Source organism: Ochotona princeps, chromosome 4 (assembly GCF_030435755.1).
Source record: "Ochotona princeps isolate mOchPri1 chromosome 4, mOchPri1.hap1, whole genome shotgun sequence".
Lineage (NCBI taxonomy): Eukaryota > Metazoa > Chordata > Mammalia > Lagomorpha > Ochotonidae > Ochotona > Ochotona princeps.
In genome coordinates, this window is record NC_080835.1 from 66,009,692 (window position 1) to 66,025,115 (window position 15,424).

The window sequence follows — 15,424 nt, forward strand, 5'->3', positions numbered from 1 at the left end:
CCTCAAAACAAAGCAAAGCTTTACTAAACTTGCACAATGAAAACCTGTTTTAATTGCTAGATGTACAAGCAAAAACCACTATGCTTAATGCTTGCATATATTTGAATTAAAAAATAACAAGAAAGCTCATTTTGAGCAAAAGGTCTACTCTAAAATATCTACTCTAAAATATCACTTTTTAAAAAGTCATTTGCTTTATTGAAATTAGGTGCATTGATATAATCACATAAATTACCACTGAGAAGTCAGTGTTGTACTTTAAGCCTGAACAGATTAAAAATTCTTTATTACATACACCTTCAGAGTTCAATCTACAGTTGCACTGCACATTTTCCATCACTTTTTCTGATACACCTTGTTTCTACAGAAGCGAAAGGAAAGAACCATAAACAGAGGAAGATACGTCTCTAAGTAAATATGTTCCTGATCATTCAGTGTAGGAAGGTTTATCATGCTTGGCTACTGTTGGCGAATCATAACCCAAAATGACAGCAGCCATCTATCATGATATGTTGCATGTACAATCTTACGAGGCAAAGTCAGACTATTTATTTCAATATTTTGGTATATTTCATATTATTTGATCAATATCTACTAAACAAAATCACCAAAGCATATAAACTGAGTAATTCTTAAGGTAGTAAAGTCAGTCTTTTTTTTCCTCTGAGTCAAGATATAAAAACCAGGAAACATAAACTGATAAAGCTACAGTATACAGTCCCAACAATAAACCCCAAGAAATATCACACTGTGTGACAATAACATTCTTGATACTGACATAAATTTGAATAATTACTGAAGTGTTTCCTTTTGTGTAGAAAGCAAAATATGGGGTTCATGTTCAGGAAAGTGACTACAGTTTAATATCTCCATCAGAGAATATTGCACAACAAAGGAAAGATACTGTTCGTCAGTGCCTACTGAGACACAATGTCCTTTAGTCACAAAGTACAATTAAACAAAGCATTTTAAAAGACCAAAAAACCAAAAAAGGTAAACCAAAATAAAATGTGCATGGAAGTAAAAGTGAAAACAAATAATAACACTGAAAAAATTAGTAATAGAGACCACCATGCTGAAAAAGGAAAAAAAAAGTTATTAGGATATATGTCCCTTTTTAAATTATAGTAATTATATTTTCACACTATACAATCGCAATATATTAAATAAATTGAAGATGAAAATGAACTATTAAATCATTGAATCTAATATACACTATGAGAAGGGAGATTACTTTAGATGGAAGAGACTGAAGAAGGAAAAACAGACCTTCCATCAACCTTTCCCGAGAGCTTAAGCAGCATGTGGCCTACAGGCAATAAGTAGAGGTATTCTCACCAGCAGTGAGGAAAACCAGATGCTGACACAAAATACCCGCATCACTAGAGTACTGTGCTGCATTTTAAGACATAAGTATATGTGCCTGGAACTTTTTCAAATAAAGCTATTGTGTTTATATACAATGTGAAAAGCATAATCTGAGTTTCAATGATTTTGAAAGTTTTGTTCTACCTTACATTTGTTGAACCAGAAACAATTTAAAGAGAACTGAGTGTCAGTCTCAGAGGGAAGGTGTGCAGCTCCTCACTGGGGGTTTTCGAATCTGCTCTAAAAATCAACAGTGAGAATTTAATCGTTTTTTTGTTAATTTTGAGTACTGAAAAATCACCACATCAAATAGTCTTCAGGGCCTCTTTGGTTTCCAGATTAAGCTCGTAATGTGACTTGTTATGGCCACATTCTCTGCTTTTCCATTTTAAATAATCATAAAGAATAAAATCTTGTGACTCTTTGGCGAGATTAAGTCCTAGAAATTGCACGCATTCCTTCTGAAGAGACCCGGTTCATCTCAAAGGGTTTCAGCTGAAAGATTCTTTATTATACTCAAATCTTGTCCCATATGAGTTGCTTTGGTTACTCAGTTTGTGAAGAACCTTGGAAATTGAATTGGGTCCACAGCAGAAGACACCAACTGTTTTCCTGGAAAGAAGGAAAGACATGGAACATCAGGGGGAGAATCCAGGAGGCCACGAGAGCTTGCTTCGAGGCATTCAAGTGAACATCTTGTTCATTTTCAAATTCGAAGTGATTTCTCCAATTATTTCCAAAAGCAAATGAGCGCAAGACAAAGATACTAGCATTTATGATAAACCAAAAAAAAAAATGATGAGCAAATATTTCCATATGACCAGATGCAGACTGACAAGCCTGTTAATTTTTTCCATAACACGGGAACACTGAGCCCATAAAACCATAGTGAGCCAAAAAGGATAGTTGCCCAATCTTCATTGGGCCATGCAGGGTTTCCTCTTATTAGAAATGTTAAACATTTTCTAAAGTTCCTACATGGGCTTGTATGAGCAGTGATAAATAGAACAGGAGAGAGGAAAACGACACTGCCATGTCGAAATGATACTTTACATGACTAATTTATATCCACATTGTAACAAGAACTTACAATCCAGAAAATTCCTTTTTCTTGATCCATGGTAATAACTGCAACAAATCTTAAGTAGTATTATCAGTCACTAACAGTATGTTAGTGAACAATACAAATACGTTAAGTAGAGTCAACTTCAAGAGATGAACAGCAATTCTAAATCATCATAAATTTTTAGGATTTCCATTGATTTTGTCCTAAAATGTCAAAACGATAAACAGTTCACTCATAACTTGGAAAGACACTGTTATATCCTTATTATATCAAAATGGTTGTTGGGACAAAAACTAAGATGAATCTATTTAAATGAATATCAAAATTTCATTGTAAATACTGAAAAAGTTTTCTACTAAAACGTTCACCCTGAATATGAAGATAATGTACCATATAAACAATTTTTATGTGTGGTCCTGCAGTAACAGAGGCACAATCACTCTCTCATGCTAAAAAACTAGGATTAAAAAAAGCAAAATACACAGAATGTAGAACCCTGGGGGAAAAAAAATAGTGGGAGACGGAGAGCTGAGTCCTGCAACTGTCCCTGCTTACCTGAGAGTAACCCACAGGAGGCAGCATAGAGAGGGGGGCACCAGCAGGAGCCTGGGCCCACTGACTCCCCAAAACAAAGAACAGAGTTCATGCAAGCCAAAACAGCTGGAAGGTGTGGAACAGAACATGGAAAGTAAAGTAGATCTGTAGGAAGATGTTCTGAAATGTGTCGAGATTTGGGAATTATACAAGATGCTGAAACAACCCAAAGACACTCACAAAAATAATTATATGCAAAAAGCAACAACACAGACTTACAAATGAGCTAATAAAATCATTATTCATAATGAGGACATTATGAATCCTTTTTTTTTTTTTTTTTTACATTTTGCGTTTCCACTGCCAACTAATTCATTAACACTATGCTATTCCTTTTCTTTCCATTTAAGGAGTTAACTTTTCACACTAAATTAATGAACACCTACAACCTTCTCAAACTCTACAATCAACCTTTCTTTTTTAAGATTTATTTATGTTTGGGCCCGGCGCGATAGCATAGTTGTTAAAGTCCTCACCTTGCACACGCCGGGATCCCCGGGATCCCATATGAGCGCCAGTTTTAATCCCGGCGACCCCGCTTCCCATCCAGCTCCTTGCTTGTGGCCTGGGAAAGCAGTCAAGGATAGCCCAAAGCCTTGGGACCCTGCACACACGTGGGAGACCTGGAAGAGCTCCTGGCTCTTGGCTTCGGATCGGCACAGCACCGGCCGTTGTGTTCACTTGCGAAGTGACTCATCGGACGGAAGATCTTCCTCTCTGCCTCACCTCTTCTCTGTATGTCTGCCTTTCCAATAAAAATAAATAAATCTTATCAAAAAAGACTTATTAAAAAGATTTATTTATTTTTATTGAAAAGGCAGATAATAGAGAGAAGGAGAGACAGAAATATCATCTGTCCACTGATTCACTCCCCAGGTGGCTGCAAAGGTCGGAGCTGAGCTGATCCAAATCCAGGAGCTTCTTCTAGGTCTTCCATGCTCATGCAGGGTCCCAAGGCTTTTGGCCATCCTCAGCTGCATTCCCAGGCCACAAGCAGGGAGCTTAATGGGAAGTGGAGCAGCTGGGACTAGAACCGGCGGCCGTATGTGGTCCCAGTGCATGCAAGTGAGAATCAACCACTGGACCATCTCCCCAGGTCCTACAATTAATCTCTGCAATCTATTCGCATATAGATTGCTGGAATTCAATAGTTATCTAGATATTTATTAACAAAACCTTTGATGAGATACACAGGCACACACTCAGGAACTAAACAGAGAATGAGGTAAATATTTGGAAAGTTTCATAAATGCTAAAAAAAATGGACTTTTTTTATTATTACGTCAACCCTTGCTTTTCCATTTAGATTAAAAATGTGAAATTTTATGACAATTTTATGTACTTCATTAAGCTGTTCCCTCTATCACATGTCCAGGACGTTTGCATAACTCATTCCAGGGACAAAGAAACAAATGTGAAAGCAAAAACGTCAGTACTTTTAATCTGCACTATAAAATTTCAATACAAATATTATGAAGCAGCAAAAGAAATAGATGCTCCTAAATATTCCACTGAATTCCAGAAGTAAGTCTTTACCCAAAAGGTCTAAAAAGTCAAACCTTCTTCATTCATTTGCATAAGGCATAAATTCAATAGTTTAAAATGCATTTTTTACCAGTAAGAAATTGAATTTTGAATAAAGGCAATAAAGTATAATAACTTACCAAATACTAAATGGCTTACAATGTAATATTTAAAATATTTTTTATGCTTTAGTTATCACTGCTTTAAATATATGTATCTGTGAATATTTGTGTGTGTAGCTGAATATGTGAAATGTGTAACATAGAAATATATGCATAGATTTCAATTTTTTTGGCAGCAAGATAACCTATTCTTTTAATTCATTTTTTTCCGATGACTGTTTTTTGAAGTTTTCGCACTAGTGTCAACACGGTCCTGCATCACACATGTTGAACAGAGAAGATGCTTGCAGCATTTTGCTGTTGCTTCTATTTAGGATAGAAGCCCGAAGTCAGGAGATGTTAGTTCATTCCGGAACCCTGACTCCTCGTCAGGCTCTAAATGAACCCTTAATGCTTATATTTTGAGATCCCATTTTCTTGATTGGTAACATAATGATACAGGAAGAGAGATTTTAAAGCTGCTTTACTTTCCATAATCATGCAATATCATCACGATTCATTTTCTAAATTAAAAAAAAATCCTCAGAGGGAAGAAACCACTCTCATTCATATGTGGAAAATGAACTAATCCAACATTTTGGCTTTTGTAGGGAAATTCCCAAAATGCATATAGTTTTCAGCCGGCAATTCCATTTGAAAGATCCTAATCTACTGCATTACATTCACATGAAAAAGTATACACAAAAATACTTTTACTGTAGTACTGCAAGAGTAACAATAAGCAGAGCTATAAATATCCATTATTAGGACAGTAACAGATATTCTATCTATATTCCAAATTATAGTAGGTATTTAGTTCAGATGTTAAGGTACCTCTAGAGATTTCTGTTTTGAATGCCTGAGTACAAGTACCAGCTTGAATCTGAACTCCAACTTCTTAATGCTTGCTCTAAAAAAATCAGCAGGTGATGGCTCTAATACATGAGGCCTTGTCATCCACTAAGGACCCCGAGAACGAGCTTCTATCTCCTGGCTTTGGCCTGGCTCCATCGCAGCCACTGCAGGCATTCAGTACCTCGAGGATTTCTATCTCTTTGGTTTTTGAGCAAACAAAATAAAACAATTCAAATTCCACAAATTATTAGTGATTTGTGATTAACCCAAGGGCACTTCAAAAATCTACAGAAATACTTATCACAAAAGGCATGCATTTCATAATCTTTTGCACCAAAATAAAATACCTGCTTTGAAAATATCCTTAAGAGTACAGTGGGTAATAATGAAAGAGTAGGTTGAAAAATCATACATTGAAAAAGTAGGTTGAATAATTATATATTGTAGATTCATTCAACTTTTGTTAAGTTTAAATACGTGTGAAGATATATGGATATATATGTGTATATAAACACACACACATACATGTAATACAAATATATACTTATAAACTTTCTATAAGAATGCATAACAGTTACTAGCCATTAACTTTGAGCCCAATAATGTTTAACCCATCAAACTTTGTATTAAAAAATCTACACGATATATTAAATCAATACCTACTGGCTTAATTAATAATCACTTCCTGATTGACTTACAGTACTAAAATAGCCTAATGCATATACTTCTCTTTCTTATTTTTATTTCTGTATGTTATTTCAACCAATTTTGTTCATGACGTTAAAATACTACATCACAAATACAACTTTCTTTTTATATGGTACTTTTTGCTCAATTAATGAAATGATAAGATGTTAACGTATTTTTTTCCTAAACATGATGGATAAAAATCTTCTAAAGCATAACAAATCAGGTGCCAGCCCGGAAGCAAATATACATTTTTGTAAAAGTGTCTTACAAAGTGTCAACCGTAGATGATGCACATTTGCTCTTTTCAAGCCACTTACACTATTTCTAGAGAAAGAATACAGAGTGAAACACCAAAATATGAACAGTGGAACAACTAAGCACTCCTTTAGTACTAATGGCAGTAACCAACAATTCCAGAGCAGTTTCCTGTAAGTGAGCCTCTGATGTGTGGGGGATTTATCGAGGCAACAACTCTGAAAATCAATAAAACCATGTTTATCAGGCACAAGTAAATGCCATTAAAGCAAAACATACTAGTATTGGATAGTAAAGTCAGGGCAGTATGGTAAGATTATCACACCTAATGCGGGTGATATTGGAAGATGATGGGAAATGAACAAAAGCCCAAACTGGGTCGACCAAGTTCATCTATGTAAATATCTATAATTACTAGAAAGGACTTTTATTTCACAAATAATACTTCTCTATTCACTTCAAAAGTGCTTCATCAGGGAAGAAATCGAAGTGGTTTCAAACATAATCTGAAGCACATAGATAGCTTTATTCTCCTTCTGTTTTGCTTCTTGGACAGTATTCACTGGATTCTGGATGGATTTTCTCAAAGTAGAGCCAGGAGTAATTGTGAATTAGTGAAATTCGTTCATGAATTCATGAATTATGGGTTTTTTTTAAAAAAATGATCCATTTTATACCCATGAAATTTTAAAAATAAAAGCTTTAATTTATGTTCAGTACTGTTACAGAAGTAGTTTAGTGATAAAATATGATTAGTTCAACTGCGGTAATATATGGAATTTTGACACATTTTCTGAAGGTTACATTAATAGAAACATAAATTCCCGGAGAAGAAAAATGGTGTGAGAAATTCAACTTCTAATAAAGAATTTGCAGGTCTTTAAAACAAATAAGGATGAAATTAGATAACTATATTAAATCCTAGTAGTTATAAGAATTCCTTTAATAATAAAATGCCAAAATTTTCAGTATGCTCTGCATTATATCCCTGATCACCAAGAAATTATTTATACGTAAACTGAAAAACATGTGTACTGGTAAATAGTTTTCCAAACATTTGTATGGATCATTTCTCTGCTGAACAGAAAGCTTGCAAAAGACAAGTATGCTGGCCAGTATGTGTGCCATGATGCATACTTTTCCTTCCAAAGTCCCCAACGTTGACTCCTGATAGAATACTCTTTCCAGAAAGACACATTATTCTGAGTTCATAAAATGCACATCACCCTTAAAAGATGAATATACTTATTTTTAGTACAGCAGAAAAACATTTGATTTTGAATGTATGCATTAACTTGCTGCTCAAGGTTTCCTGTTTACCAACATGATTTTGAAACAATAAAAACAGATTTTCCCATCATTTTAAAATACATGTGTGAATAAATATCAAATTTTATATGGATCTACACAAATTTAAAATTAGGTGCCAGATTCTAGTTCATATGCCATGACCATTTCCAAATCAAATTTTAAACATATGACATTAAAGATACATATATAATAAATGCTGCTTTGCTTCATACTTTAAGAACAATATTTAAGTGAGTTTGTAATGGCCAACTATATTTTATTTTTTTTAAAGACAGAGATATGGAGAGGCAGCAGGAGAGAAAGATGAAGGAAACAGAGAGAAAGAATGAATTTTCTATCCACTGGTTCACTCCCCAAATGACTGCAATGCCCAGGGCTGAGCCAGGCTGAAGCCACAGCCAGGAGATCCATCAAGGTCTCCCATGAGAGTGCTCGGGCCCAAGTACTTTGCCCTTATTCCACAAGTTTCTCAGGCATGTTAGCAAGGAGGTGGTTTGGAAGTGTAGCAGCCAGGTGTCAAACCAGTGGCCACTTGTAATGCTGGTACTGGAGGCAATCACTTTACCTGAAATGCTACAGTGCCATTCCCCAGACCTATTCTCAATGCATCTTTAAAATTTTCAGTAATTTAAGGAGCAGGCAGAGTAGTTTAGCACACCAATTCTCTCCCTGCTGTGTCAGCATTCCTTATGAGCACAAATTTGTGTTTATGTCCTGGCTGCTCCACTTCTTTTTTTTTTTTTCAAAGACTTATTCATTTTTTTTTTTTATTACAGTCAGATATACACAGAGGAGGAGAGACAGAGAGGAAGATCTTCCGTCCGATGTTTCACCCCCCAAGTGCGCCACAACGGGCCGGTGCGTGCCGATCTGAAGCCGGGAACCTGGAACCTCTTCCGGGTCTCCCACGTGGGTGCAGGGTCCCAACGCATTGGGCCGTCCTCGACTGCTTTCCCAGGCCACAAGCAGGGGGCTGCTCCACTTCTGATCCTACTTATGACCTGGGAAAGCAGAGGAGATGGCTCAAGTCCTTGGGCTCATGTACCCATGTGGGAGATCCAGATGAAGCTCTTGGCTCTGGCTTCTGATCAGCTCAGCTGATGGGATGGACAATCTTCTCTCTCATCTCTCTTGTTGTTGCTCTTCCTCTCTCTGTAAATCTTTCAATTAAACTAAACAAAAATCTTTAAATTGTTTCCAATGACTTACGAATTTTTAAATTTGTTCATTAGCCATTGGCCAATTTTGGATATATACTTACCCTCTGTTATATTTTGCTATTTCATCAAAAAGGAGTTTCCACCGAGGACGCCCAATAAAAAGTCTTGAATTTAGTGCATGGTATTTTTCTCCAATTATCTTCTGCCAAAAAAGGGGCTACATATTAGATGGTTCACAGATTTGGATAAATATTCACATTTTCTAATAGCAGTGCTGCTGATGCTATGTTTTTCCATCAAATTGCTGTGTTATAAAGTATGAAATGGCAATCTATTAAAAATAATTATTTTCAAGTACCATTTCCTTCCTCTTTTACTTTAGAATCCATTATTTTCATGGTTGTCTCCTAGATTTCAGCATCTTTAAAAAATGCTGCAAATTAAGACAAAGAATACATCCTACTTGTTCTCTCTCAAAATGGCTCAGTGTGTATACATTTCATTAAAATAGATTTCTGCCATAAAACAGGTGTCATATTTGACTCATAATATGAATGAAGTATTCCAAATTGTTATTATCACCTTGGAGAAATGATCCGAGAAAAAACGGCCTAAGACAGCAGAACCTCAGTCTATCAACATGTGATACTCCATTGAGTTATGTTTGTAACAAACAGAACATTAGATCTGAATCAGTCCTGAAGTTTCAATACGAAGATAGGCAAGTGTGTCTGATTCCCAGGCAAGCAAATTGAGAATGAAACCATCTATGCTCTACACTTTCACCACAATTAAATCAATAGGAAAATTAAATTGACGTGCTTCAGAAGAGTATTAAAAGTTCTTCATGTACCAAATAGTGTAGAAATCTAACCAGTAAAAACGGATTAGTCCTTTAAATATTTATTTGAGAGGCAAAGAGCCAGAAGGAGCGCTTCCATATTCTGATCCATTGTTCAAATGCCTGTAACATCTATGGCTGTGCTATACTGTAGCTGGGAGATAGAAACTCAATCAAGTTGTCTCACATGCATGGCTCTATCTGCTAACTCCTAGAGTGTGTATTAGCAGAAAACTCTAAACAGGATATAAGAGATAGGAGTCTGAATTGGTCATTTTAACCAGTAGGCAAAATGCCTGCCCCAGATTAGCTTTTTAGGTAAACCACAGGCATTACAATTTTGTATCCTAGATACTACACAAATATATCATGGAAATACTATAATAAAATCTGTGAAAGTATTCACGTTCAGATTCATTGCACTGTTCACTCCTTGATGTTGTCTTTGAACGTTTGTTACTTCAAATTCAAATTGAGGATCTTAATATCATTACTATTAAAATCTCGTGGAACTACACAAGATAATGTAAGTAAAATTCTTAGCACAGTGTATCGCATATCATATAAATAATCCAGGGTGACAATTATGACTGTCATTTTAGTTTTGCTTGAAGGAAACTGAGCTAAACTGTATATGACCTCATCTTCTCTCTGCACATAAAGCCTTGTGTGGTTGAAAAAAAAATCATCTGGCTGTTCACTTATAGCCCAGTTTCCCAAGGAAAGACTTGAGACAAAAGCTGAGCTAGGGAGAGATGGCATCCGATAGCATCCACAGCCCTGCTCCAACCTCTTACGAAGAGGACAAATGAAAGTCCTCTCTGGCTGACTTCAAGCACAAGCCATAAGCTTCAGAACACACTCCAAAGGAGGCCTTCCTCTAGGAACGTCTGTGAAAACCACCTGCAGAAATGTCCTCACACAAGAGTTCCTACAATAAATCTTGCATCATTGGAAGGCTTGTTTAATTAACACTAACATCCAACCACATACCTGCATTCCATCTGTTTGACTGAGGTACAGCTGGATGTTGACATAGTCAGGTCTGTTCTCTTGCCAAAACTGGGAAGACATAAAAATGAACAGACTTGTTAAAATCACTGTGTATACTCAGACTTTCTTTTATTTTAATGTACGAGATAGTAGAATTCAACATGTAACTTTGCTTATCACAGTCAATAAGCATAAAAAAAAAGTCTACTATTAATGAGCTGTTCTACTATTAAAAGTAATAATGATGATGATAAGGAATCATTCTCTCTTTTCCTTAAAGAAAAAGCATTTACCAATACTTTCAGAACATACTACTTTACCAGTATTTCCCTGTGTCCTTGCCAAATATTCCCTATTTTATTTCCTAACAGGCTCTAATTTTTACTTAGGAGTTTATCTATCAAGGATATAATTTTTCTGAACAAAAAGAGAAAGTAAAGAGAATAGTGGAATAGAATATATATTCAGGAAATAAAAAAGCAAGTAAAAATAATTTAATAGACAGTCATCAATCCTGACTTTTACTGGATCTTCTTGTATAAAAAATACGTAAGGCAGAACATACATCTGCAAAACTCATCTAGAAAACAATGTAATGACGACGTACCACACCCTTTTCAACACCAAACTCTGGGATCACCTTTATATTTTGTAGTTCTGTGAATTAAACTACTCTAGCTATCTCGTATATGCAGAATATTATATCCAGCTAATTTCACATATGATCTCCAAAGTTCTTCCATGCTGTAGCATGTGTCAGAATTGACTTTTGTTTCAAGCCTCAATAATATTCTATCATAGATATATGCCACATTCTACCTACTTATTCATCGTTTATAGGTATTTGGGTTGTTTCCACCCTTTGGCTATTGTGAATAATGCTTCTAATATTCAAATGTCCTTGCTTTTCTTGCTCTCATTGTGTGGCATATATATCTAGAAATCATTTCTTTTTCCGTATAATGCCCAAAAGGTTTCCATAGTTCTACCTCTCCACAGAAAGCACATGCTGCCTAATAGACATTACTATTATCTTTTTTTTTTCTTTCTTACTCTGCTTTATCCACAAAATCTCTTGCAAGTTCTTTTAACATCCCAAGCACACTACTGGTCCAGAGCCTTTATCTGTGAAGATCCTTGTTTTGCTTTCCACCTCCTAAGATGTGTATTCTCTTAAGTCCCTGCTTCAAGCAGCAGTTAGTATGGCCTCCAGTGTTTGTAGCGATTGCCTCTAAAGCCACTTTCCTTTTTGTTTTAATTGGAATTTCAGAAACAGACACCGTGTGTATGCATTTACTGGTTTGCAATCTCCCCCATTTAGAATATAATTTACATGAAATTAGAAACTTGGTTTTATTTTGTTGTCTGATGTATCTCTAGCCCCATTCTATTGAATATTCTGTTGAATATCAGAATGATGGTTTATGAATGAACACATGTATAAGGAATCATATTTAATAAAATTCATTACAACACTTTTTGTAATAAAACACTAAATATCCAGTGACTGGTGTTGTGTGTAGCCACTCCAGGTCTCTGTTAAAAGCCTAGCAAAAGTAGCAGAACTTGGTTCAACTGATTGGTCACCTGTTACCCATATGGGAGACCCAAATAAAGTTCCTGGCTCCTGGCTTCAGCATGACACATCCCTAGCCACTGCAGTCACATGAGCAGTGAACCAGCAGACACATTTTTTTCTGTCTCTCCCTCGGCCTCTGTAACTCTTACTTTGAAGTACATAAAATTTATCTTTACAAAAACAAATAAGATACTATACAACATTTTAAAATAGATATATCCACATAATAAATGCTGTATTGTCTACTAACAATGAGATAGCTCTATGTGTACTAACACACCCACACACACAAAAATTGGGACCTAGTAATACATTTAAAGCATTAATTTGCATATATGAGAGTAATTATAAGACACTCATGAGCTACCCCTAGTTACCTTGGTAGGGTGAGGAAACCAGTACGATTTTAATTTATCTCAAACTTCTGAGATATTTATAACAATGATGCACACATGAATTACTATTATAATTGGAATAAATAAAGGTAGATGGATTACAGATACACATTGAAGGGATAGTGTAGACTGCCTGTTTTTAAGCCCTATTAGAAAAGGAAAAAAAACAACTTAGAATTTGGGATTTTTGAGATTCTGCACTGTGCACCCAGAAGTCTGCTGACAGACTATTGGGGATATCAAATATGGCCCTGAGAGCTAGGAGACATCAGAACAAAGGATGACAGTGTTGCAGCAAGTTTGTCCTGATGTTTCGGTCATTCTGAATTTACTCATCACCTCCTGCCGAATATATAAATTTCTATATTAAAAATCCTATGTAAAAACACAAAAATAAAGAGCCTATTTTCTTAAAGTTTTATATATTTCTTTTCACTTTAAGAAGGAGAGATAAATCTATCTTTCATCCAGTGGTTGTTTTCCGAATGCCTGCAACAGGCAGGGCTGGATCAGTCTGAGGACAGGAGCTGGGAATCTCCTCCTGGGTCTCTTCCTGGCAGCATAAGTTACTCGAGCCATCACCTCCTCCCCCCCATTGTGTGCATAATCAGGAAACTGGATTGGAAGTAGAGTAGCCAGGATTTGAAGCAGAAATTTTCATATGGGATATGAGCGTCTCAAGAGAAATGTTAATGCCGCCTTCATGCCTGAAATGAAAGGTGCTATATAAGAAGTGCCAAGATACACACACACACACACACACATCCCTAATTACAAATATCCCTAGCTGAAAAGGTGTGGACCTAATTTTAGCAGGCATCTCTAGTTTACCGCACCACCCCCCACGAAGGGACTTTAGTTTTTCATTGCTACTTAAGGAGAACACACTCATTAATTTGCAATTTAAAAGCAAACATGTATTTGTAACTTAGAAATGTTGCAAACCTAAAAACAATCCTAATAGTACCTTGTTATGTAACACACAGAGTAAGTCTGCAAACCAACGGAAGGATTGGATGTCTCTGCAAACCCAAATAAAGTATAGTCTTCTAAGTTTGTATGGCTTCCAGTCATCCCTTTAAAATTAAAATAACATGGCAGTGATTAGGTGGGCAAACAAGTAAAGATTCCTTATATGGTTGAAAATCTTCTTTTCATGGAAGCATCTGATAAAGTATTCATTATAACTCTCAAATGAATTGCATATGCAATACAGTGCCTCCCACCCAAATGTAACACACTTGATGAATTTAAATGTTTACACCTGTGATTTTTATATGCGATTGTTCATTTCCATTTGAAGGCCTAAACTGAACACCTAGATAAGAATAACATCGGCCTTTGCATCTCAGAAGAGCAAGTTCTCAATTTTCAGTGAATTCTATCTGAGCAGCACTCCAAGCATCATTAGGTCTTTCCTTGGCTTCCAGACAAAATGACCCAAAACCATTCCAAAGGGTTGGCTGTTTATTCCCTTCTCAGCAGCCATCAAAGAGACTTTGCCACCACATGTTATGTAATAATTCCAACAATTTATAATTCCAACTCTGTAGTCCTATTGAAAATTAGGAAGTAGACTTGAGGTTAGGTGTCTAAATAACTTGTAATGTGTTGTCAGTAACAAATGATTTCCAGCTTACAGCACGGTTAATTCTGTGAGAACCTCCAGAGAGTTTCAAATATATCTAGCTTAAAAAAAACTGAAATAAAATGCCATTTAAGCATCACTTCTGCTTATGTCTTTTTCAATACTCAATAAAACAGATTTGTAATGCAAATTCTATCTACCTGAAAAATGAACAACACAGATTTGAGAGTTAACTCTTCTCATATTATTTGTGTTTTCATGACAATTATCATTTGTCTAAGATTCTGGGGGAAAAAGTGTTTAAAAGAATATTTCCTGATATGCAACCTCACCTTTAAAATTTCTTTCCTTCAGTATGTTTCAATTTGCTAAGTAGTAAACCATGGAAGGCTTATTCATTTGTCATCTCACAAAAGCTTTTTCTGGCTATAATTCCACAACCCTTTATTTCCAAATCTTTTCAAACTAGATTTTTCTTTTCATACCTCTAATATCATTGGAATACTTCTTACTGCTTTTTGAATTTTCCCTTTGGAAAATAAGTATGTTCAAAGTAAGGATTCTATGTTCATTGTTCTGCTACTGGTTTTTGGAAAGATTTACTAAATATTTAAAATATTTCTTAACTGACTGAACAAGTGCCATCACTTAAACTAATGATGTGGAAGAATGAAGGATTGTGCTGAGTGACTTTTAACAGAGAACAGGACACAGGAATACATAACTGTTGGAGGATAATGTCTATAAGAGAGGAAGCTTACAGACAGAGACCAGATGTTGAGAATCATTTTAACTATTCCCCTCACCAACTAACAGATGCATATCATGAATACAATTTTTTAAAGAAATATTTCAATATAAAAAGAGATTCTAGAAGTATTGACATAATGGATCACAATGACATACAGCAGGGTGTTAAGTATCGACGCAAAGGGAGTCACTCCGATGCCTCCGGCCACACATAGGCTGACCTCATAGTTCAGGGACTCCTCAAATGGACTTCCAAATGGACCATCTATATACAGCCTGCAGAGGAGGAAGGAAAAGACAAGACACATGAAAATATTCTCAACTAATTTACTATAATATTTAACAAACATACTA

The 15,424-nt window shown here is 35.7% G+C and overlaps 1 protein-coding gene across 1 annotated transcript in view; it reads right to left on the reverse strand.

The window, feature by feature from the left end:
* Nucleotides 1-1,481: 1,481 nt before the first annotated feature.
* Nucleotides 1,482-15,424, reverse strand: part of NOX4 (NADPH oxidase 4) — a 124,364-nt gene continuing 110,421 nt past the window's right edge. The window contains exons 14-18 of the mRNA XM_004589813.2: nt 15,227-15,346; nt 13,700-13,808; nt 10,759-10,827; nt 9,026-9,126; nt 1,482-1,980 (exon numbers count right to left, since the gene is read on the reverse strand). Coding sequence (XP_004589870.2) covers nt 1,860-1,980; nt 9,026-9,126; nt 10,759-10,827; nt 13,700-13,808; nt 15,227-15,346 — 520 coding nt within the window. The 3' untranslated portion in view covers nt 1,482-1,859. The remainder of the gene's footprint in view (nt 1,981-9,025; nt 9,127-10,758; nt 10,828-13,699; nt 13,809-15,226; nt 15,347-15,424) is intronic.